At 40.2% G+C, this 21,326-nt stretch overlaps 4 protein-coding genes across 6 annotated transcripts; 3 read left to right on the top strand and 1 right to left on the bottom strand.

The window, feature by feature from the left end:
- Positions 1 to 1,471: 1,471 nt before the first annotated feature.
- Positions 1,472 to 3,278, bottom strand: LOC308380934 (trypsin-2-like; the record flags this gene model as incomplete). Its single annotated transcript, XM_080858401.1, has 6 exons — positions 1,472 to 1,519; positions 1,760 to 1,861; positions 2,213 to 2,349; positions 2,462 to 2,712; positions 3,007 to 3,157; positions 3,239 to 3,278. The coding sequence occupies 6 exons, from the start codon at positions 3,276 to 3,278 to the stop codon at positions 1,472 to 1,474; spliced, it is 729 nt and encodes a 242-aa protein (XP_080714527.1).
- A 1,479-nt stretch (positions 3,279 to 4,757) lies between these two features.
- LOC308380930 (trypsin-1-like) lies at positions 4,758 to 6,617 on the top strand (the record flags this gene model as incomplete). Its single annotated transcript, XM_080858395.1, has 6 exons — positions 4,758 to 4,797; positions 5,003 to 5,153; positions 5,408 to 5,658; positions 5,771 to 5,907; positions 6,225 to 6,326; positions 6,570 to 6,617. The coding sequence occupies 6 exons, from the start codon at positions 4,758 to 4,760 to the stop codon at positions 6,615 to 6,617; spliced, it is 729 nt and encodes a 242-aa protein (XP_080714521.1).
- Positions 6,618 to 10,940: 4,323 nt separating this feature from the next.
- LOC308380931 (trypsin-2-like) lies at positions 10,941 to 12,684 on the top strand (the record flags this gene model as incomplete). 2 transcript variants are annotated; one of them, XM_080858396.1, is made up of 6 exons in its annotated part: positions 10,941 to 10,980; positions 11,072 to 11,222; positions 11,478 to 11,728; positions 11,845 to 11,981; positions 12,297 to 12,398; positions 12,637 to 12,684. In XM_080858396.1, 6 exons carry the CDS (start codon positions 10,941 to 10,943, stop codon positions 12,682 to 12,684), a joined length of 729 nt encoding a protein of 242 aa, XP_080714522.1. The 2 variants fall into 2 exon arrangements, with proteins under 2 accessions (XP_080714522.1, XP_080714523.1); XM_080858397.1 differs by having other exon boundaries at positions 11,478 to 11,732; positions 11,852 to 11,981.
- Positions 12,685 to 17,070: 4,386 nt separating this feature from the next.
- On the top strand, positions 17,071 to 18,586 carry LOC308380933 (trypsin-2-like; the record flags this gene model as incomplete). Of its 2 annotated transcripts, none has more annotated exons than XM_080858399.1 (6): positions 17,071 to 17,110; positions 17,210 to 17,360; positions 17,477 to 17,727; positions 17,840 to 17,976; positions 18,207 to 18,308; positions 18,539 to 18,586. In XM_080858399.1, 6 exons carry the CDS (start codon positions 17,071 to 17,073, stop codon positions 18,584 to 18,586), a joined length of 729 nt encoding a protein of 242 aa, XP_080714525.1. The 2 variants fall into 2 exon arrangements, with proteins under 2 accessions (XP_080714525.1, XP_080714526.1); XM_080858400.1 differs by having other exon boundaries at positions 17,477 to 17,731; positions 17,847 to 17,976.
- Between the last annotated feature and the right edge of the window lie 2,740 nt (positions 18,587 to 21,326).

The raw sequence follows: 21,326 nt of genomic DNA, 5'->3' as shown, positions 1-21,326 counted from the left end.
CAAACGTTCACGTTGTCATGTCAATCCATTATCAAACTTATGTTTACTTGTGCATATCAATTGGAACTTCGTAAATGGAGTTTAGAAAAACGTATTCTTTACATGTTCTTACTGTGTTCGAGAATGAGGTAAATCTCTTTACATATCTTTTATCATAGCATTTATTATTACTATATTTTACAAAAAAAAAAAAAAAACATGTAGCCAATGTAGACGATAAATACAAACAGACGATATATGGTGGTATATACATGATACATGCACAATTGATAGTGGATAAGATGGAGAGAGAGCGTTCAAGTATTGTAGAATAGCTTAATGCAGGGGTTTTCAACTGGGGGTCCGCAGCCCCCTGGTGGTCCGCGACTGCATTGCAGAGGGTCCGCGACATGAGCCTATGTTGATAAATTCACCATTGAATTTATTTTTATTTTGAAAAATTCGCTTTGATATTTCAACACATTTCCAGATTACTCTTGAATACCGTGAAAAATATCTTAAATATTTCAATCTAAATAGTCTGAATAGCCAAGTCGCATTGCTCGAAATATACTGATGTAGACCCATATTCAGCAAAGAAATTACACTGACAAGTGTTACAGGCGGAATATGTGCGCAGGGGGAGGGGCCGTGGTGACAGTGGTTAGTGATCTACCCTGATCATTTCACATATTGGCAGAACATCTGCGCCGGGGGAGAGGGCGTGCCGTCGGCGCATGCACACGCGCGCAGGCACATTAGTGGGCCGCAATTTACTTTTGCATTTATTATTATTTAGCTTTTAATTATGTCATCTCGAGATTATGAGTATCAAAAGTGTGCATATTTAACTACAGCTGATGCAGTGCATGAATAACTAGTGTTTTTTGGGTTTGTATATATTTGACTTGGTCAATGTAATCTCAGACCATGTGTCATGTCATGCTACTATCTGAAGGCCTGTGTTTCATATTGAAGTTTTATCAGTTTCTCTTGTGAGAAGGTTCTGCTGGTATGGTCATTTTGTACATATCTTTGCTATTAGTGGTAATTCAGAAAATGCTTTTGTGAAACAGCTGTGAAAGTCTCATCAATTGATTGGCATTGTGGGATTATTTGATGAATGTTACCAGTCAACATTTAATCAAATTTGTCTGTGAAATCATATGTGTACTTATCTTGAAAATGAAGGTATCAACTCAACACTCATGCCATTATTTGGTACTATAGTCAGTCAGTGTTTACACCCAAAAAATAAGCCAAAAGAGACTGTGGTAAATAATAAGAACATTTATTGTGGTGATAGATATAGCAAAATGGCATTCATTCTATAAAAGAGTTGGATGGAAAAAGTAAACTCATTGTACAAAACATTGCTAACATTTCACACCTTCTTAAAAGTGCAGCAAGTTGTTTCTAAACTGCACAAAATGATGTTAAAGTGAATAACTACATCATTCAAATGATGTCACTGTGATGGTATTCAGAAGACTTAATAGCTGGCCATGGTGCTCTCAAGCCAGTCATTGAAGAGGCAGACCTGGAAAAGCAGGTAAAACTACATTAGCACATGTATAGAAATAAGGTGAAGACACTGCCATCAACCTAGTATTTTGCATTTTTAGGTGCAATTATTCTATTATGTGAGATAATTTATTTTCACTCTTTATACTGCACTGCATAGATTTTCTTTGAGCATTGCTGTGCTTGTTATCTAATGTTAATATTAACCAGATGAGCAATGATGACCAGTCTGGATACTTTGTTTCAGCAATCTTACCTTGGCGTAGACACCGGGGTTGCCGGCCTCAGCACAGCCGTATCCCCAGGACACAACACCCTGCAGCTCACCGTTGCACACCACGGGGCCACCAGAGTCACCCTGAAACAGAGAGAGAGCGAGAAAGCGGGAGAGAGAGTGAGAGAGAGAGAGAGAGAGAGAGAGAGAGAGAGAGAGAGAGAGAGAGAGAGGATGTGTTTGGAGAATCCATGGAGTAAGCTACTGCAGTGGTCTCTCCAGATCATCAAATAGAGACAATTTTTAGCTTTGGTCTTATGATGGAAAGCCTTATAAACTGAAGACCACACATGACTCTAAATGTTCCCTAATGACTACATTTAGATATTAAGTTTGGCTACTTACATCATAAGTTATTTTCAAAACATTAATAGAATAGAAATAATTAAAGACACTCCAGTGCTAAGGTTCCATTTGTTTGGTGCAGAAATGTACCTGGCAAGAGTCCTTGCCTCCCTCCAGGTATCCAGCGCAGAACATGGCGTCGGTGATCATGCCGGGGTAGGAGTTGTCACAGTCGCGGTCAGAGAGGATGGGGATCTCCAGGCACTGGAGCTTGTCGCCGCTAACAGCTTAAGAGACACAATGAGGTAATTCATAGATTAAAGGGGATCAAAACTAACTAATGACTGTTTGTCATTCCGGTAGGTTCTGTAATGGTTAACCTCAGGGTGGCATACTCACCGGAGCTCATGGTGTTGCCCCAGCCGGACACAAGGCACTTGGTGCCAGCAGCAGCACAGCTGGTGGGCAGGGCCACGGTCTGCACGTACTTGTTGAGGGTGGCGGGCTTGCTCAGCTTGATCAGCATGATGTCGTTGTTGATGTTGTAGGAGCTGTAGTTGGGGTGGCGGATGACGCGGGAGGATTTGATGAACTGCTCATTTCCCTCAGTCACTCTGATGTGGTGCTCGCCCATGCGAACCTCAACACGGCTGAGAGGCAAGGGTTACAATGCATAGATTAGTACCATGAACACAACAGTATATTATCATTATTATTACTTTTGATGTATGATGACTTTTGTAAACCCTTTTTTGTAATAGTATTGTATCTTATCATAACATGAAACACCCTTTACATTTTGAGAATTTTCAACATTCAACATTCAATGTTTAATGTCTGTTGTACACTTGAGGTATTTCAGTTATTCTTGGTGTTAAACCAGGACTTTGGTGTGAGTTGAAACAAAACCATTAATGGTACATTGGTTGAGTGCAGAAACGTACGACTTGTAGCAGTGAGCAGCAGACACGACCCAGTTCTCGTTGACCAGGGAACCACCGCAGAAGTGGTAGCCGGAGTTCAGAGACACCGTCCAGGGCTTGGAGTAGGGCTCGCACTCATACCCTCCAACAATCTTATCATCATCCAGAGCAACTGCAAACAAGGCCAAAACATCATGCATTAGTCAAAGAAAAGTATTTTTTTTGCAGAAAGTACATTCTGCGTGTTACTCACAAGCAGCTCCCAGGAGCACAAGGAAGACCAGAGACCTCATGATTGCCAGTTGATTCTGTCGATGAAGGTCTTACCTGGACACCTGGTATTTATACAGATCATGAGGTGAGGTGCTGTTGCTAAAACCAAGGCTATTGGTCAGTTTCTATTTCTAGGCAGACTTGTGTTTTTAAGATAAAAAGAAAACAGCTGCCTTTTTCCCAAGACTTGATAGTGTATAGTGGCTTCATTTCCTCAAAGCTTTATTTAAAATGCACATAGTAACCCCTGTCTTCTGTTGTCTGATACAATTTGACTATTTGAGACATAACATACAGTAGCCTATATACATTTATCCATTTCGATGTTCAATTTTTATTCAGATAATTGTGAGAAACAAGTCTGTAGAAGTAGAAAGCCTATATATCACAATGCTGCTAAACTGTATCGATCCCTGCAGCTCAGAAGTGCAGGAAAGAAAGGAAAAAACTCACTGACTCAATAACTACTTACTATTTTACTGAATTATTATTTATTTTTGAAAACGATAATCAGGGACGAACAGGACCCTGACGCACAGTTTATTTAAGCAATAAGGTACAAGAGGCAGTACTGTATTGTTAATAATGTACTGTTCAAGGGTGTTGTTAGGCCCAACGGGTAGTGGAGGGCCGGCTAACCATTGAACAGTAAATTACGATTGACGATACAGTACTGCGTTGAGTATATTATTGCTTTTATAATACGGTTGCCGGCGACATTATAAATATTAAGGAAATAGTAAGCTGCCTTTAAAAGTTTTAGCCACCAAACTTTGTGTATCACATTTCAGTAGTCTAGAGAAAATAGTCCCTGTTTGCATGGCTGTTGCTATGCCACAGACAAACAGCATTGGGAACATCACGTTTGTTAGCCTAGCACCAAAAGTTTGTTGATGATTAGCTAGAAGATCGACATTGACGTCCACTTGAATGACTATGGATCCATGATGTTTTTTGTTTTGTCACCTGAATTATCCGCTTTGGCTAACCACTCATCAAAAAATCATTCTTCCCAAAATATCAAAGTTTACAAGAAACATGTTCGGTAACTGTCAAGCTTGAAATGACGCGCAAAATCTACCAGTATTTTGAGTGCGCACTGATATGGAACGCTCAGGTAAATGTAAACAGGTGTACAGTACATTTTCACTCAATACAGTGCACCACGTGACTCACTCTCAACCAATCAGAATGCTGAATTTCATCTACCCGTATTATAAATTACGGTTATTTGCCAAATAAACCTTCTAAGAATGTTCCATAGTTGGGGGGGTCTTTGCATATCTTTGAGTTTGAACACATCCGATGTTACAAGCTTCACCTTTCTCACAAGGGAGCAGGCTCAAGCACATGTTCCAATACATTTCACATAACAACACCACTGAGTCTCTAAATACTCATTGGCTGACTAGTTTCTGACGGGGTGTGGTAAATGTGGTAGATCTGTATAAATGCCCTGGGTCCAGGCCAGTCCTTCATCAACAGGATCAATCAGCAATATGAGGTCTCTTGTCTTCCTTGTGCTCCTGGGAGCTGCTTGTGAGTAACACACAGAACGTCTGTACTTTCTGCTAAAAAATGTACCTTCCTTTGACTAATGCATGAAGATTTGGCCTTGTGTGCAGTTGCTCTGGATGAAGCTTGTGCTGAACTGATACTCTTAAAGACGCAGCTAGATATTCATTCGGTTATTTTTCTAGCATTGATGTTTTTCTGTAACGTGATGTTTTGGCCTTGTGTGCAGTTGCTCTGGATGATGATAAGATTGTTGGAGGGTATGAGTGCGAGCCCTACTCCAAGCCCTGGACGGTGTCTCTGAACTCCGGCTACCACTTCTGCGGTGGTTCCCTGATCAACGAGAACTGGGTCGTGTCTGCTGCTCACTGCTACAAGGCGTAAGTGTCTGCCTTTCTGCTATTTGTGTATTTACTAGAAACAGCACAGTACAACAAAAAGTGTTAAAATAACATGTTGGGCTAAGAGCAAGTGCCGTGTGTCATGTAATGTCAAGATGAAAAAATTAGTATCTATTTAAGTGCATGATGTACTCAATACTAATGGTAATATGAATGACTTGACATGTGAATGTGTCCAAGGAATTGTTTATGTATTCCGTGAGTGAGGTATATTCCCTTCTCTTGCCTCTCAGCCGTGTTGAGGTTCGCATGGGCGAGCACCACATCAAAGTGACTGAGGGAAATGAGCAGTTCAGAACCTCTCTCCGCGTCATCCGCCACCCCAACTACAGCTCCTACAATATCGACAACGACATCATGCTGATCAAGCTTAGCCAGCCCGCCACTCTCAACCAGTACGTGCAGGCCGTGGCCCTGCCCACCAGCTGTGCCGCCGCTGGCACCAAGTGCCTCGTGTCCGGCTGGGGCAACACCATGAGCTCCTGTGAGTATGCCACCCTGAGGTTGACTGTGACAGAACCCACCGAAACAACAAGCAGTCATTAGTTCATTTTGATCTCCTTTAATCTATGAATTACCTCATTGTGTCTCTTAAGCTGTAAGCGGCGACAAGCTCCAGTGCCTGGAGATCCCCATCCTCTCTGACCGCGACTGTGACAACTCCTACCCCGGCATGATCACCGACGCCATGTTCTGCGCTGGATACCTGGAGGGAGGCAAGGACTCTTGCCAGGTACATTTCTGCACCAAACAAATGGAACCTTAGCACTGGAGTGCCTTTAATTATTTCTACATGTTTTGAAATGTATTTATAATGTAAGTAGCCAACACAAAATATCACAATTTAGTTATAAGGGAACATTTAGAGTCACGTCTGGTTTGAGTTGCGAAGGATGTCCAGATCACAGCTGAAAATGGTCACTATTGAAAGATATTATTATTAAGAGTTATGACACTTCTGCAGTAGTTTACTTTTGGGATTTTGCCAAACACATCCCTCTCTCTCTATCACTCTCCTTATCTCTCTCACTCTCTCTCTCTCTGTCTCAGGGTGACTCTGGTGGCCCCGTGGTGTGCAACGGTGAGCTGCAGGGTGTTGTGTCCTGGGGATACGGCTGTGCTGAGGCCGGCAACCCCGGTGTCTACGCCAAGGTAAGATTGCTGTCAAGTATCCACAGACTGGTCATCATTGCTCATGTGGTTTATATTGACATTACATAACAAGCACAACAATGCTCAAATAAAATATATGCAGTGCTGTATAAAGAGTGAAAATAAATGATCTCACATTATAGAATAATTGCACATAAAAATGCAAAATATTAGGTTGATGACAGTGTCTTCAACTACGTACTTTCTATAAATGTGCTAATTTGCTTTTACCTGCTCTTCCAGGTTTGCCTCTTCAATGACTGGATTGAGAACACCATGGCCAGCTATTAAGCCTGTGTCAACACCAGAGTAGCCTACCATCACAGTGACATCATTTGACTGATGTAGTTATTCACTTTGACATTATTTTGTGCAGTTTAGCAACAAATCCCTGCAGTTTTAAGAAGGTGCGAAATGTGAGCAGGTTTGGTACAATGAGTTAACTTTTTTCCACCCAACTCTTTTGTAGAACAAAAGCTAGTTTGCTGTTCAAACTGTATCTGAGAAAAGCAGTTTACCTCAATAATCTTGTACATACTCATAATCTTGTCTCTACAATAAACACCTTTATTATAAAACACAGTCTCTATTGGGTTATTTTATGGGTGTAAACACTGACTGACTTTAGCTGTTTTGGTACAGGAGTAAGTAAGATAAGTGTCACCAGCAAAATAACGGTCCTGTCTCCCAGCAGCCGGCGTAGCTCCGGTCCTGGGCCCTGTTCGTCGTAAGGGCTGAAGCTAAGTTAATCAATTGTCCTATTAGCCCGTTAACATTAGCGAGCTGATTGAGGACAGGATATATCGGCTCTTCAAAGTGCAAGGACAGGGGGGCACTGTAGCTCATACAGTAGCCTCGACCACATTCTGGCTTAACAACCACGGAGGACAAGGGTTCGAATCCTGATGTCATTTCTCCAGTCCACTTCCCACCTCTTCTCCCTCTCATTTCCTGTCCCACTCTTCACTAACCTTTCAATTAAAGGCATTAAAAAGCCTAAAGCAAATCTTTAAAAAAAAAAAGTGCAAAGACAATTGCGTGTGCACGTCCTACCATAAAGGCAGGAAAGGTCGTTCACCAAAACAATGATCTTCTAACGGTTTAATGGTTCTAAACTCAAAGAAAAAGGCTCTTTTTTTCTCCGCTGGAGAGCAGGAGATGAACATCAACGCTTATGAAGAATACAACACCATAATCATGGCAAAATCCAACCCCGCCACTGCTGCAAGAGCAAGACAATAAGCGGTGTATGGGGCTGTTAATAAATTATTCCTTATCGGCTGATTCTGTAGCACTCATACAAGAACTCATCTGAGAAAAGCAGTTTACCTCAATAATCTTGAACATACTCATAATCTTGTCTCTACAATAAACCCCTTTATTATTAAACATAGTCTCTATTGGGTTATTTCATGGGTGAAAACACCGACTGACTTTAGCTGTTTTGGTACAGGATTAAGTAAGACTTCTCTTCTTTCTCTCCTCTTTCCGGGGGTGTGGCAAGCTTATCCAGCTTCGCTTTAATTAGCCTGCGCCGGAGCAGGTTAGAGCTAATGGATCTGTTGCTATGGTGATTTATCAAAAGTCGCTTCCACGAACGAAAGGAGGGACTTATATTATCTCATCCTGAAAAATGTTCTCGTTAACTCGCTTAACGAGCTACGAAGAATAGGGCCCAGGAAGCCCTTTTTCCAGTGTTTGTTTTGTCCATGATACATAATGGTAACATGATACAATGTTGATGTATGTATGATACATTCCAGACATGCTTATTATGTATCATCCTGTACATCATATACAGTATGTACATTTATTGGGTTCTTTCTTTAGAAAGATTTGTCCACTGCTGCTTTGCTTTGTTACAAAATTGATTTTAGCTCTTGCCTTAGTTTTTGGTTTGTTTGTATTTGTTTGAATGACCTAGCCTAAACCTAGGTGTGAGCTAGGTGTAGCGTGCTGCTTTTATACTACTTTAAGTATAGTCCTCTCTCCTCCCTGCGGTGCAAGAGTGATATATGCAGTACTGGCTGCCCCAGGGTTCTTCCTTAGTTGGAGCGAGCTTACGCCAAGATTAAACTCTGCCCTGTTCAAGTAAACTAGGCTTAACCTCAACCCTTCTTCTCTCCTCTCTAGAACACCACAGAGAGTGTTGCAGCTGTTCTAAGGGGCAGGTGCCCAGATCTGAGTCCTCTTCTTTCACGCACTACATGCAGTATTTAGAGTGGTAATGTCCACCTCACCATTTGCAGTGATTGTTTTAGCAGTGCCTGTGCCTAGGTGTGTCGTGTGTTTGTGTGTGTGTGTGGACATGTGAGTAGGCACCAGGATCCAGAACAGGAAGGTGGCGTGGCGGTCTCACTCCTTTGTCAGGACAGGTAACCCCCTGGAACAGCTGCTCTCCATAGACCCCTTCAGTATACATTACCATTCTGGTGACAGCTATTACCCACTCTCTTGCCGTAGAGAGCAGAGCAGGGGCGTCCCTCTCTACCTTTAAGAAGCTCTTGAAGACCCAACTCTTCAGAGAGCACCTCCCTTCTTAACTGGCACCTTGGCTTAACCTGCACTTAAGCAGTAACAGGCCCGCACTTCTTTTTATTCTTTCTATGTCGTTTTCTACTTTTTGGAAAAAAAAAATAAAAAATAAGCAGTATTTATTGTTACACCAGGTTCTTAATGCTCTTAGCTTGATTGTTCTCTCCCTTGTACGTCGCTTTGGATAAAAGCGTCTGCTAAATGACTAAATGTAAATGTAAATGTAAATGTATTTTATCATTTAGCCTTGTATTAATAAATACTGTGATCTTTCTACTGAAATACCTTGTCACTGTCGTTACTGGAGCGTAGCTGTGTGAGAGCCCGCTTGTCTCTGTCAAAGGGTACACCTACTGTACACATAACAACATATCTGGGTGTGAAAGGCACCAGGTGGTGTAGTCACATTTCAGAGCTAAGACCTAACTACCAGTTGGTAACATAAGTACACATATGATTTCACACCATTAGCACCTAAGGTTTATGTTAATGCCCTCCACAATTTTCACAAAACTGCAATATATGCAAGCGTGGAGCACCAGACATGTTTGACTGATGTTGACTGGTAACATTCATCAAATAATCCAACAATGTCAATCAATTGATGAGACTTTTACAACCGTCTCACAAAAGCCTTTGCTGAATTAGTACATTTAGCAAAGATTGATTTGCTGAATTACTACTAATAGCAAAGATATGTTTAAAATGACCATACCAGTAGAACCTTCTCACAAGATAGATTGATGAAACTTCAACATGAAACAAAGGCCTTCAGATAGTAGCATGACATGACACACATGGTCTGAGATTACATTGACCGAATCAAATATATACAAACCCATAAACAGTAGTTAATCATGCACTGCATCAGATGTACTTCACTTTGCACGTTTTTGATACTCATAATCTCAAGATAAAATAATTAAAAGCTAAATAATAATAAAATAAACAATGGTGCAAAAGTACATTGGAATCGTACAAAAACAAAGTCGAAATGCACTTCATTGCTAGAGCCCAGTGTCTTAGGGCTTGTAAAATGTATACCTGCATTCCTGGTGAAGTTAATATTCACCCTTGCTCACCAGTGCTGCAGCCGCTGCTGCTTTACATATCATGTACAGTATGTGACCATCCTCAATTGTTTTGCATCTTATCTTTATTTTGAGTTACTTTTTATCATTCATACTATTATGTTAACTCTTCTTTTGTTATTGGGAGGGAGGAGGTGGTTTTCCCCATTTGGGAGGCAATGACAAATTTCAATATGTGAAAACAATAGTAGCATTTTTAGTACTGTACCTATTATCATCTTTCCATAGTCCTCTGGTGCTGAAATAAGTTGCCCAATTCCCCAAACATAATTAGGCAGCATACTAAAACAAAAAACAACAGCTGAATAAAAATAATAATACACTTTATTTTGGTAGCACCTTTCACACAAAACTAAATCAATAATAATAACTATAATAAGAATAAGTAACTCTTCTACTGACAGCGATAAACACATTCTTGTCATTAAACTCTTTCCTAAATAAATAATAATCCAGTAAGTGAGTAAGTTGTTATTGAGTCAGTGAGTGAGTTTATGTATCATTATTTAATTACATTTTTTTCTTTTTGCACAGTGCGGATCGTAGATAATTTTTTGACATTTCACTACATGTTCGTGTATTTGACAAATAAAGCACCTGAACCTGAACTTGAACTATCTGGCACTTCTGTTCAGAAAAAATGAATGTGTAGTTTTACAGCATCGTGATTTCTAGGCTTTGTACTTTAGACTTAACTTAAAAATTGAACATCAAAATGGATAAATGTATACTGTATTTTATGTTTCAATTAGTCAAATTGTATCAGACAAAAGAAGACAGGGGTTACTATGTGCATTTTAAATAAGCTTTGAGGGAATGAAGCCACCATACAAAATTCAGGTCTTGGGAAAAAGGCAGCTGTTTTCTTTTATCTTAAAAACACAAGTCCACCAATAGCCTTGGTTTTAGCAACAGCACCTCACCTCAAAATCTGTATAAATACCAGGTGTCCAGGAAAGACCTTCATCGACAGAATCAACTGGCAATCATGAGGTCTCTGGTCTTCCTTGTGCTCCTTGGAGCTGCTTGTGAGTAACAGGCAGAATGTCTGTGCTTTCTGCTAAAAAATGTATTATACTTTTCTTTGACTAATGCATGATGTCTTGCCCTTGTGTGCAGTTGCTCTGGATGATGATAAGATTGTTGGAGGGTATGAGTGCGAGCCCTACTCCAAGCCCTGGACGGTGTCTCTGAACTCCGGCTACCACTTCTGTGGTGGTTCCCTGGTCAACGAGAACTGGGTCGTGTCTGCTGCTCACTGCTACAAGTCGTACGTTTCTGCACTCAACCAATGTACCATTTATGATTTTATTTCAACACACGCCAAAGTTCTGGTTTATCAACAAGAATAACTGAAATACCTCAAGTGTACAACAGACATTAAACATTGAATGTTGAATGTTGAACATTCACAAAATGTAAATGGTGTTTCATGATATGATACGACATAATACTATTACTAAAAATGATGATTAACTGTTTTGTTCATGGTACTAATTTATGCATTGTAACCCTTGCCTCTCAGCCGTGTTGAGGTTCGCATGGGCGAGCACCACATCAGAGTGACTGAGGGAAATGAGCAGTTCATCAAATCCTCCCGCGTCATCCGCCACCCCAACTACAGCTCCTACAACATCAACAACGACATCATGCTGATCAAGCTGAGCAAGCCCGCCACCCTCAACAAGTACGTGCAGACCGTGGCCCTGCCCACCAGCTGTGCTGCCGCTGGCACCAAGTGCCTTGTGTCCGGCTGGGGCAACACCATGAGCTCCGGTGAGTATGCCACCCTGTGGTTGACCATTACAGAACCTACCGGAATGACAAACAATCATAAGTTAGTTAGTTAGTTATCCCCTTCAATCTATAATTATCTCATTGTGTCTCTTTAGCTGTTAGTGGCGACAAGCTCCAGTGCCTGGAGATCCCCATCCTCTCTGACCGCGACTGTGACAACTCCTACCCCGGCATGATCACCGACGCCATGTTCTGCGCTGGATACCTGGAGGGCGGCAAGGACTCTTGCCAGGTACATTTCTGCACCAAACAAATGGAACCTTAGCACTGGAGTGTCTTTAGTTATTTCTAATAAATTTATTTTATAATGTAAGTAGCCAAACTAAATATCAAAATGTAGTCATAAGGGAACATTTAGAGTCATGTGTGGTTTTTAGTTCATAAGGCGATTTATCATGAGACCTAAGCTAAAAATGGTTTCTATTTGATGTTCTGGAGTGACCACTGCAGTTGCTTACTCCATGGATTCTTCTAACAAATCTCTCCCTCTCTCTCTCTCTCTCTCTCTCACTCTCTCTCCCACTTTCTCTCTCTCTCTCTGTCTCAGGGTGACTCTGGTGGCCCCGTGGTGTGCAACGGTGAGCTGCAGGGTGTTGTGTCCTGGGGATACGGCTGTGCTGAGGCCGGCAACCCCGGTGTCTACGCCAAGGTAAGATTTATGACACAGAGTATCCAGACTGGTCATCATTGCTTGTGTGGTTAATATTGACATTACATAACAAGCACAGCAATGATCAAACTAAATCTATGCAGTACTATAGAGATTGAAAATAAATGATCTCACATTTTTTAATATTTGCCCATGAAAATGCAAAGTACTAGGTTGATGGCAGTGTCTTCAACTACTTTCCATACATGTGCTAATGTGCTTTTACCTGCTTCTCCAGGTCTGCCTCTTCAATGACTGGCTCGAGAGCACCATGGCCAGCTATTAAGCCTGTGTCTGAACACCGGAGTACCATCACAGTGACATCATTTGACTGATGTAGTTATTCACTTCAACATCATTTTAATGCAGTCTAGAAACAAACTAGCTGCACTTTTAAGAAGGTGTGAAATGTGACCAGGTTTTGTACAATGAGTTTACTTTTTCCATCCAACTCTTTTATAGAATGAATGCAAGTTTGCTGTTCAAACTATATCTGAGAACAGCAGTATACCTCAATAATCTTGTACATACTCATAATCTTGTCTCTTCAATAAACCCCTTTATTATTAAACATTGTCTCTATTGGCTTTTATTATGGGTGTAAACACTGACTAACTTTGCTGTTCAAACTATATCTACTGTATCTCCACAATAAACACCTTTATTTTTTAACACAGTCTCTTTTGGCTTATTCTTTGGGTGTAAACACTGACTGACCTTAGATGTTTTAGTACAGGAGTGCGTAGGACAACACAGCCTTAGCATATAATGTATACCATATATAACTACTTGTAGTGTGTCGCACTCAAGAAGAAACTGACTGAGATATCAACTGAAAAAAAACATGGGGCATGGTATAACTTCCACTGTGGCTGAGGGCAATGGGTGAGACGACGACTACTAAGTCTACTCTGTGTTTACTCAGGATCTGTAGAATTATAAAACAAATGGAATAACCAGTACCGAATAATATCATGAGTGTTGTGATACTATAATTTGTTCAAGATAAGTATACATATGATTTCACACCATTAGCACAAAAGGCTTTGTAATGCCCTTCACCATTGTTACAAAACTGCATATTTACAAGCTGGGAGCACCATCTATAATTATTTGAATGTTGACTGGTTACATTTGTCAAATAGTCCAACAATGTCAATCAATTGATGAGCCTTTAAAAAAACTAAAAAAATATATTCTATTTATTAAGAATTTTGTTCATTTTACAGACAAACAATACAAGACAACACAACAAGGCACATATAATGCAATCCGCTCTCACATATAGCACATACAATAGAGGTTCGTGTCACAGTAGACAGTGTGTTAGAGTCATTAGGATTACATTAGCTAACTTACATTATTTAAAGGGGAGAACAAAATGATAACATACAAATACAAGAAGGACTCAATCCATTTTTATCATCCATCAACCATCAACATCTATGCTGCTATTCTAAAGGAAGTTGTAGAAAAAGTTCCATATTTTCCAAAACTTGTCAAGTTTATTCTTTGTTGAATTGATGAGACTTTTAAAGCTGTTTCACAAAAGCCTTTGTTGAATTACTACTAATAGCTAAGACATGTTTAAAATGACCATACCAGTAGAACCTTCTCACAAGACAGATTGATGAAACTTCAATATGAAACACAGGCCTTCAGATAGTAGCTTGACATGACACATGGTCTGAGATTACATTGACCGAGTCAAATACAAACCCAAAAACACTAGTTATTCATGCACTGCATCAGCTGTAGTTAAATATGCACTTTTTTGATACTCATAACCGCTAATCTTTTAATTTGTATAATGTGAACATGAATTCCTGGTGAAGTTAATATTCAGCCCTGCTCACAGTGCTGACGCTGCTACTGCTGTAGACTAGATGTATGTGACCATCTTCACTCTATTAGCATCTCATCTTTATTTTGAGTTACTTTCTATCAGTCACACTATTATTTCAACTCTCACCTTTGTTATTGGGAGGGAAGCAATGACTAATGTCAATGTGTTAAAACAATAGCAGTTGATGATGTATATTTTTCGTACTGTACCTCTTACATTAGATAGTATCTCATGTGATTTTTAATCCTAAACGGCTATTAGGACTGTCTTCAATTCAATTCAATTCAAATCAATGAAATACATTGGTTTTAATATATAGCAGCAAAACAATACAATTGTCTCGCTTCACAGAACCCAGAACCCGAACCCCCATGGAGCAAGCACAAAGGTGACAGGGGCAAGGACTCATAAATGTTGGTAAACAATTAACGGTAGGTAATATGGCCACTTTATCAGTAATAATACTATGGCAGGAGAGGGAGAGAGAGATGGAGATGAAGAGGTAGAGGTAGATGAAGAGGGAGAGGAAGATGAAGAGGGAGAGGGAGAGGGAGAGGGAGAGGGAGAGAGAGAGAGGGGGGAAGGTAGAGGGAGATGAAGAGGAAGAGGGAGAGGGAAAGGTAGAGGGAGAGGGAGAGGGAGAGGGAGAGGGAGAGGGAGAGAGAGAGGGAAAGGGAGAGAGAGAGGGAAAGGTAGAGGGAGAGGGAAAGGGAGAGAGAGAGGAAGAGGGAGAGAGAGAGGGAGAGAGAGGGAAAGGTAGAGGGAGAGGGAGAGAGAGAAAGAGAGGGAGAGAGAGGGAGAGTGAGATGAAGAGGGAGAGAGAGAGGGAGAGGGAGAGGGAGAGGCTGCCTGGCATAGTGTGTGTGAATGTTTATGTTCAGTTATGATTAGTTATGTTGAGTAAGGCCCTTTTACACAGCACGCCTTGTCTGTAGTCCAATTTTATTCATGTTAGAAATGTTATATAAGTTTAGTTTCGATGAGTTATGTTATGTTACGTTGTGTTACGTTTTGTTGGCTGACATAATGCATGGATTTATTTGTTACGGTGTACAAGGATAGTAAGGGTGGCAGGAAACAACAACAGTGCACAACTGGCTGGCGACAGCCGCAATACACGTTGCATGCTGTACCTGGGATCCGTAAAGGCCAGTTTTGTATGTTAAAAGGAGCACTTTGAAATCAATTCTTTTTTCATTTCTACTTTACCCATAAAAACTTTTAACCATGCCATTCATAAAGAAATAAGTGGCCCATCTAACATTTATGACGATGTCATTGTAGTGTCGAAAGATTTTAATGGGTGAGCTAATGGCCTTGAACCATATATGAAGGAGGGCTGTTAACAACTCCCACACTCGTTACACAAGCTGTTTTCAGAAGGGAATGTTAACTATTAGCTTAGCCTAATTGATTGCATTACTGCAGCTAAAATAAAAACAATATATACTTGCAGAAAGATATGAAATGTGCGAATTAGAAGCATAAAACCCAGCGGCCATTATTTTTTTGCAGTGGTCAATATAAAAAAATTCAGACCCCCAAACGTTGGGGTGGTCCTTTCAAATCACCGGACATAGTTTTGAACATTCTGAGGAGCCGCATACTAACAAGCATGCAGAGAAGGCAGCTCAGAATGTTCCAAAAAGTTTGGTTACTTGAAGTCATGGGTTGTTATGCAACACCTGGAACTTTAAAGTTGTTTTTGCCTGAAGAACATTTTTTTCTTAGGGGAAATCACTAAACACCAACCAAATCATTAAAAAAAATAGTTTTTTTGGGGAGGAATGTCTTCCATCGGTTTGGCAAGTAGCCATATAATAAGCGGGATACTACATAAATCCCCTCAGGACGTAACAAGGCCCCTCCACTGGAATATATATTATCCCTTACTTCTAGATATATCTACTACTTAGATATAGATCTAGTTAGAACTAGATATCTGGGCAGCAAGAGGCTCTAATCACAAACCCCTTCCTTCCATAGTTCTCTGGTGGTGAAATGAGTTACCCAAACATAATTGGGCAGCATACTAAAACAAAAAACAACAGCTGAATAATAATAACAATCCACTTTATTGGTATAACAACTTTCATACAAAACAATGCAGCTCAATAATATGAACTATAATAAAAATAGTAATAGTAAAAAGTAACTCCTCTACTAACAGCTATAAACACATTATTGTCATTAAACTCTTTCATGAATAAATAATACTCCAGTAAGTGAGTAAGTTGTACTTTGAGTGATTTAGAGTTTATTCCCTTCTATCCTGCACCGTTTTCCATATTTAATACATTTGTTTCTTTTTGCACAGTGTGGAGAGTAAACCCTTTTTTATATTTCACCACATGTTCGTGTATGTGACAAATAAAGCACTTGAACTTGAACTTGAACTTAAACTATCTGGCACTTCAGGTCAGAAAAAATAATGCGTAGTTTTACAGCATTGTGGTTTCTAGGCTATCTACTTCTACAGACTTGTTTCTCACAATTTTCTGATTCACAATTGAACATCGAAATAGATAAATGTATATACTGTACGTTATGTCTCAGTTAGTGAAATTGTATCAGACAGAAGACAGGGGTTACTATGTGCATTTTATATAAGCTTTGAGGGAATGAAGCCACCATACAATAACAAGTCTTGGGAAAAAGGCAGCTGTTTTCTTTTAATCTTAAAAACACAGGTCTGCCTAGAAATAGAAACTGATTAGTCACTTACTGACCAATAGCCTTGGTTTCAGAAACAGCACCTCACCTCACGATCTGTATAAATACCAGGTGTCCAGGTAAGACCTTCATCGACAGAATCAACTGGCAATCATGAGGTCTCTGGTCTTCCTTGTGCTCCTTGGAGCTGCTTGTAAGTATCACGCAGAATGTCTGTACTTTCTGCAAAAGAAAATGTATTATACTTATACTTTTCTTTGACTAATGCATGATGTTTTGGCCTTGTGTGCAGTTGCTCTGGATGATGATAAGATTGTTGGAGGGTATGAGTGCGAGCCCTACTCCAAGCCCTGGACGGTGTCTCTGAACTCTGGCTACCACTTCTGTGGTGGTTCCCTGGTCAACGAGAACTGGGTCGTGTCTGCTGCTCACTGCTACAAGTCGTACGTTTCTGTATTCAACCAATGTACCATTAATGGTTTTGTCATGAGTAATAATAATGGCAATATACTGTTGTGTTCATGGTACTAATTTATGCATTGTAACCCTTACCTCTCAGCCGTGTTGAGGTTCGCATGGGCGAGCACCACATCAGAGTGACTGAGGGAAATGAGCAGTTCATCAAATCCTCCCGCGTCATCCGCCACCCCAACTACAGCTCCTACAACATCAACAACGACATCATGCTGATCAAGCTGAGCAAGCCCGCCACCCTCAACAAGTACGTGCAGACCGTGGCCCTGCCCACCAGCTGTGCCGCCGCTGGCACCAAGTGCCTTGTGTCCGGCTGGGGCAACACCATGAGCTCCGGTGAGTATGCCACCCTGAGGTTAACCATTACAGAACCAACCGGAATGACAAATAGTCATTAGTTCATTTTGATCCCCTTCAATCCATTAATTACCTCATTGTGTCTCTTAAGCTGTTAGCGGCGACAAGCTCCAGTGCCTGGAGATCCCCATCCTCTCTGACCGCGACTGTGACAACTCCTACCCCGGCATGATCACCGACGCCATGTTCTGCGCTGGATACCTGGAGGGAGGCAAGGACTCTTGCCAGGTACAGTCCGGCACCAGACTAATGTTTGAAAATAAATTATAATTTAAGTAGCCAAATAAAATATCACAATTTAGTTATTAGGGAACATTTAGAGTCATATGTGGTTTTGAGTATAGAAGGCTTTCCACCATGAGACCACAACTGAAAATTTATTTTTGGATTCTGCCAAACACAACTCTTTCTCTCTCTCTCTCTCTCTCTCTCTCTCTCTCTCTCTCTCTCTGTCTCAGGGTGACTCTGGTGGCCCCGTGGTGTGCAACGGTGAGCTGCAGGGTGTTGTGTCCTGGGGATACGGCTGTGCTGAGGCCGGCAACCCCGGTGTCTACGCCAAGGTAAGATTGATAAAACAAAGTATCTAGACTGGTCATCATTGCTTGTGTGGTTGATATTAACATAACATAACAAGCACACCAATGATCAAAGAAAATCTATGCAGTGCTGTAGAGATTGAAAATAAATTATTTCACATTATAAAATAATTCCACATTAAAATGCAAAATGATGACAGTGTCTTCGACTACTTTCTATAAATGTGCTAATGTGCTTTTCCCTGCTTCTCCAGGTTTGCCTCTTCAATGACTGGCTCGAGAGCACCATGGCCAGCTATTAAGCCTGTGTCTCAACACCGGAGTACCATCACAGTGACATCATTTGACTGATGTAGTTATTCACTTTAACATCATTTTGAGCAGTGTATTAACAACTCTCTGCAGTTATAAGAAGAGATGTGAGCAGGTTTTGGACAATGAGTTTACGTTTTTACATCCAACTCTTTTATAGAATGAATGCCATTTTGCTGTTCAAACTAAATCTGAGAAAAGCAGTTAAGCTCAATAATCTTGTTCCGTGTGTCCAAAATAAACACCTTTATTATTAAACACAATTTCGTTTGGCTTATTTTATGGGTGTAAACACTGACTGACTTTAGTTGTTTTGGTACAGGAGTGAGTTGGACAACACAGCCTTAGTTTATAATGTATACAATACTGTATATAATCACATGTATTGTATTGCACTCAAGATGCTAATGACAAAGATACCAACTGAAAAAAAAACATAGGGCCATAGAGACCATGGCTATGTTGACTCTGTGTTTGCTCTGAAGATGTGTAGAATTATAGAACAAAGAGCACAATATGAAATTACCAGTACCAAATAATGTCATGAGTGGTGTGACATGATACTGCCATTTTCATGATAAGTACACATATGATTTCACACCATTAGCACCTAAGGTTTTTGTTTATGCTCTCCACAATATTTACCAAACTGCATGTATAGAAGCTGGGAGCACCAGAATGTTGACTGGTAACATTCATCAAATAATACCACAATGTCTATCAATTGGTGAGACTTTTACAGCTGTTTCAAAGACATTCTTTGCTGAATTACTACTAATAGCAGAGATATGTTCAATATTACCATACCAGCAAAACCTTCTCACAAGAGAAACTGATAAAACTTCAATATGAAACACAGGCCTTCAGATAGTAGCATGACATGACACACATGGTCTGAGATTACATTGACCGAGTCAAATATATACAAACCCATAAACACTAGTTAATCATGCACTGCATCAGATGTATTTCACTTTGCACGTTTTTGATCATTTTTACTCATAATCTCGAGATAAAATAATTAAAAGCTAAATAATAATACATTTATACAAAGGTATATTGGAAATGTACAAAAACAAAGTCGAAATGTACTTCATCGCTAGATCCCAGTGTCTTAGGGCTTTCAATGTGTTAATGTGTACCTGATTTCCTGCTGAAGTTAATATTCACCCTTGCTCACCAGTGCTGGAGCTGCTGCTGCTGTAGACTACATGTTTTTTTTCTTGCGTCTCATCCTTATTTTGAGTTACTTTCTATCAGTCATGCTATTATTTCAACTCTCACCTTTGTTATTGGGAGGGAGGCAATGACTAATGTCAATGTGTGAAAACAATGCAATTGTCTCGCTTCACAGAACACAGAACCTGAACCCCCATGGAGCAAGTGAGAGAAGGGGATGGAGGGGAAATAATTAGAAACATGGCAGATTAATTCCTACACATATCAGGATGTGGCAAATTCAGACGATAAATACAAACAGATGATATATGATGGTATATACATGATACATACAAAATTGATAGTGGTTACGATTGAAAGTGGGCGTTCAAGTATTGTAGAATAGCTTAGTGGGTATACAGAGTGCTCGTAAGGTTACTTTTACAAGGGTTAGTAGAGCAATAACTTTAATGATTACGGTGAGGAGGTTGGCAAAACAGTCAGATGAGAAGTGGTGAGTGCTCCAGGATGTGGGCTGCTCTGTGCCAGGAACCAAAAAGCATTTTTAGGGCAGAGTTCGCTTCTCTGACATGGACAGCCCATAACAAATTGACTGGGTTGTCTTTTTTCAGCCTTTTTGGGTTGGTAACCATGCCTGAAATCCAAATCTATGTGTAGAAGCACTACAAAAGTGAAATTATCATAATATGTCCCCTTCATCATATATACAACACACACCTCTCGTCTAGTTACTTCACTAATGCAAACACATGTGCCTGACTATCTGCCTCCTTTTCATCTAAATGCACTGAGTACCCTGTGTCTGGGACAATTGTAACATGTCAGTCTGAAGGGGTCAAATTTAACAGCCCTGCATTGTTCAAAACAAAACAATCGCCGATTAGGTTTTTTCTGTAAGTTGTGGTGCTTCACTTGCTAGCTACCCTTGCTGTTGCAACCCATTATCTGTAATTCATGTAACAACTTTTTCACAGCTGACTTCTCCTAATATTCAATAAGACTTAACTATGCTTTTGTAAAACCTAAAACATTGAGAGTGCTCAAGAGGGCCCATTTAAATGTTCCTGGAATCGTTCCTGGAAATAAGGACCTAAAAATGGAAGTGGGGTGAGAAAACACCAACTGCTGGGAAACTCAACAGACGTTTTGGAAGAAAAAGATTAATCACATGGTTACAGGGCATTTAAGGTCACATGGCAACAAGCATCAACACCAATCCCAAACAACACGTATATTTTATTAGTCCTGATATCTTGTTGACCATTCAAACATCAAAAAGAAGCGGAATATGTTAAATGTTTCTATCAATTGATATATTTTGATAAACCGTAGACGAACTTAAGCTTGAGATTAGATGTGACCAACAGTATCTAATTACATCACTTTTCCAGTGGTATTTAGAATTCTCACCAAGGGTAAGGATACATGAAGATTGTGCCCTTGAGGCCAGTTAATCATTAATACAACAGATATCTCACCAATCATTACAATTTTGACATTATAACATTTGCCAGCTCTTTGGGACTAGTGTCTGATTGGTCAGTTTTCTGA

This window comes from Sprattus sprattus, assembly GCF_963457725.1.
Source record: "Sprattus sprattus genome assembly, chromosome: 19".
NCBI lineage: Eukaryota > Metazoa > Chordata > Actinopteri > Clupeiformes > Clupeidae > Sprattus > Sprattus sprattus.
Note: the sequence above shows the minus strand (reverse complement) of the source record. Positions and strands in the feature narration are given on the sequence as shown.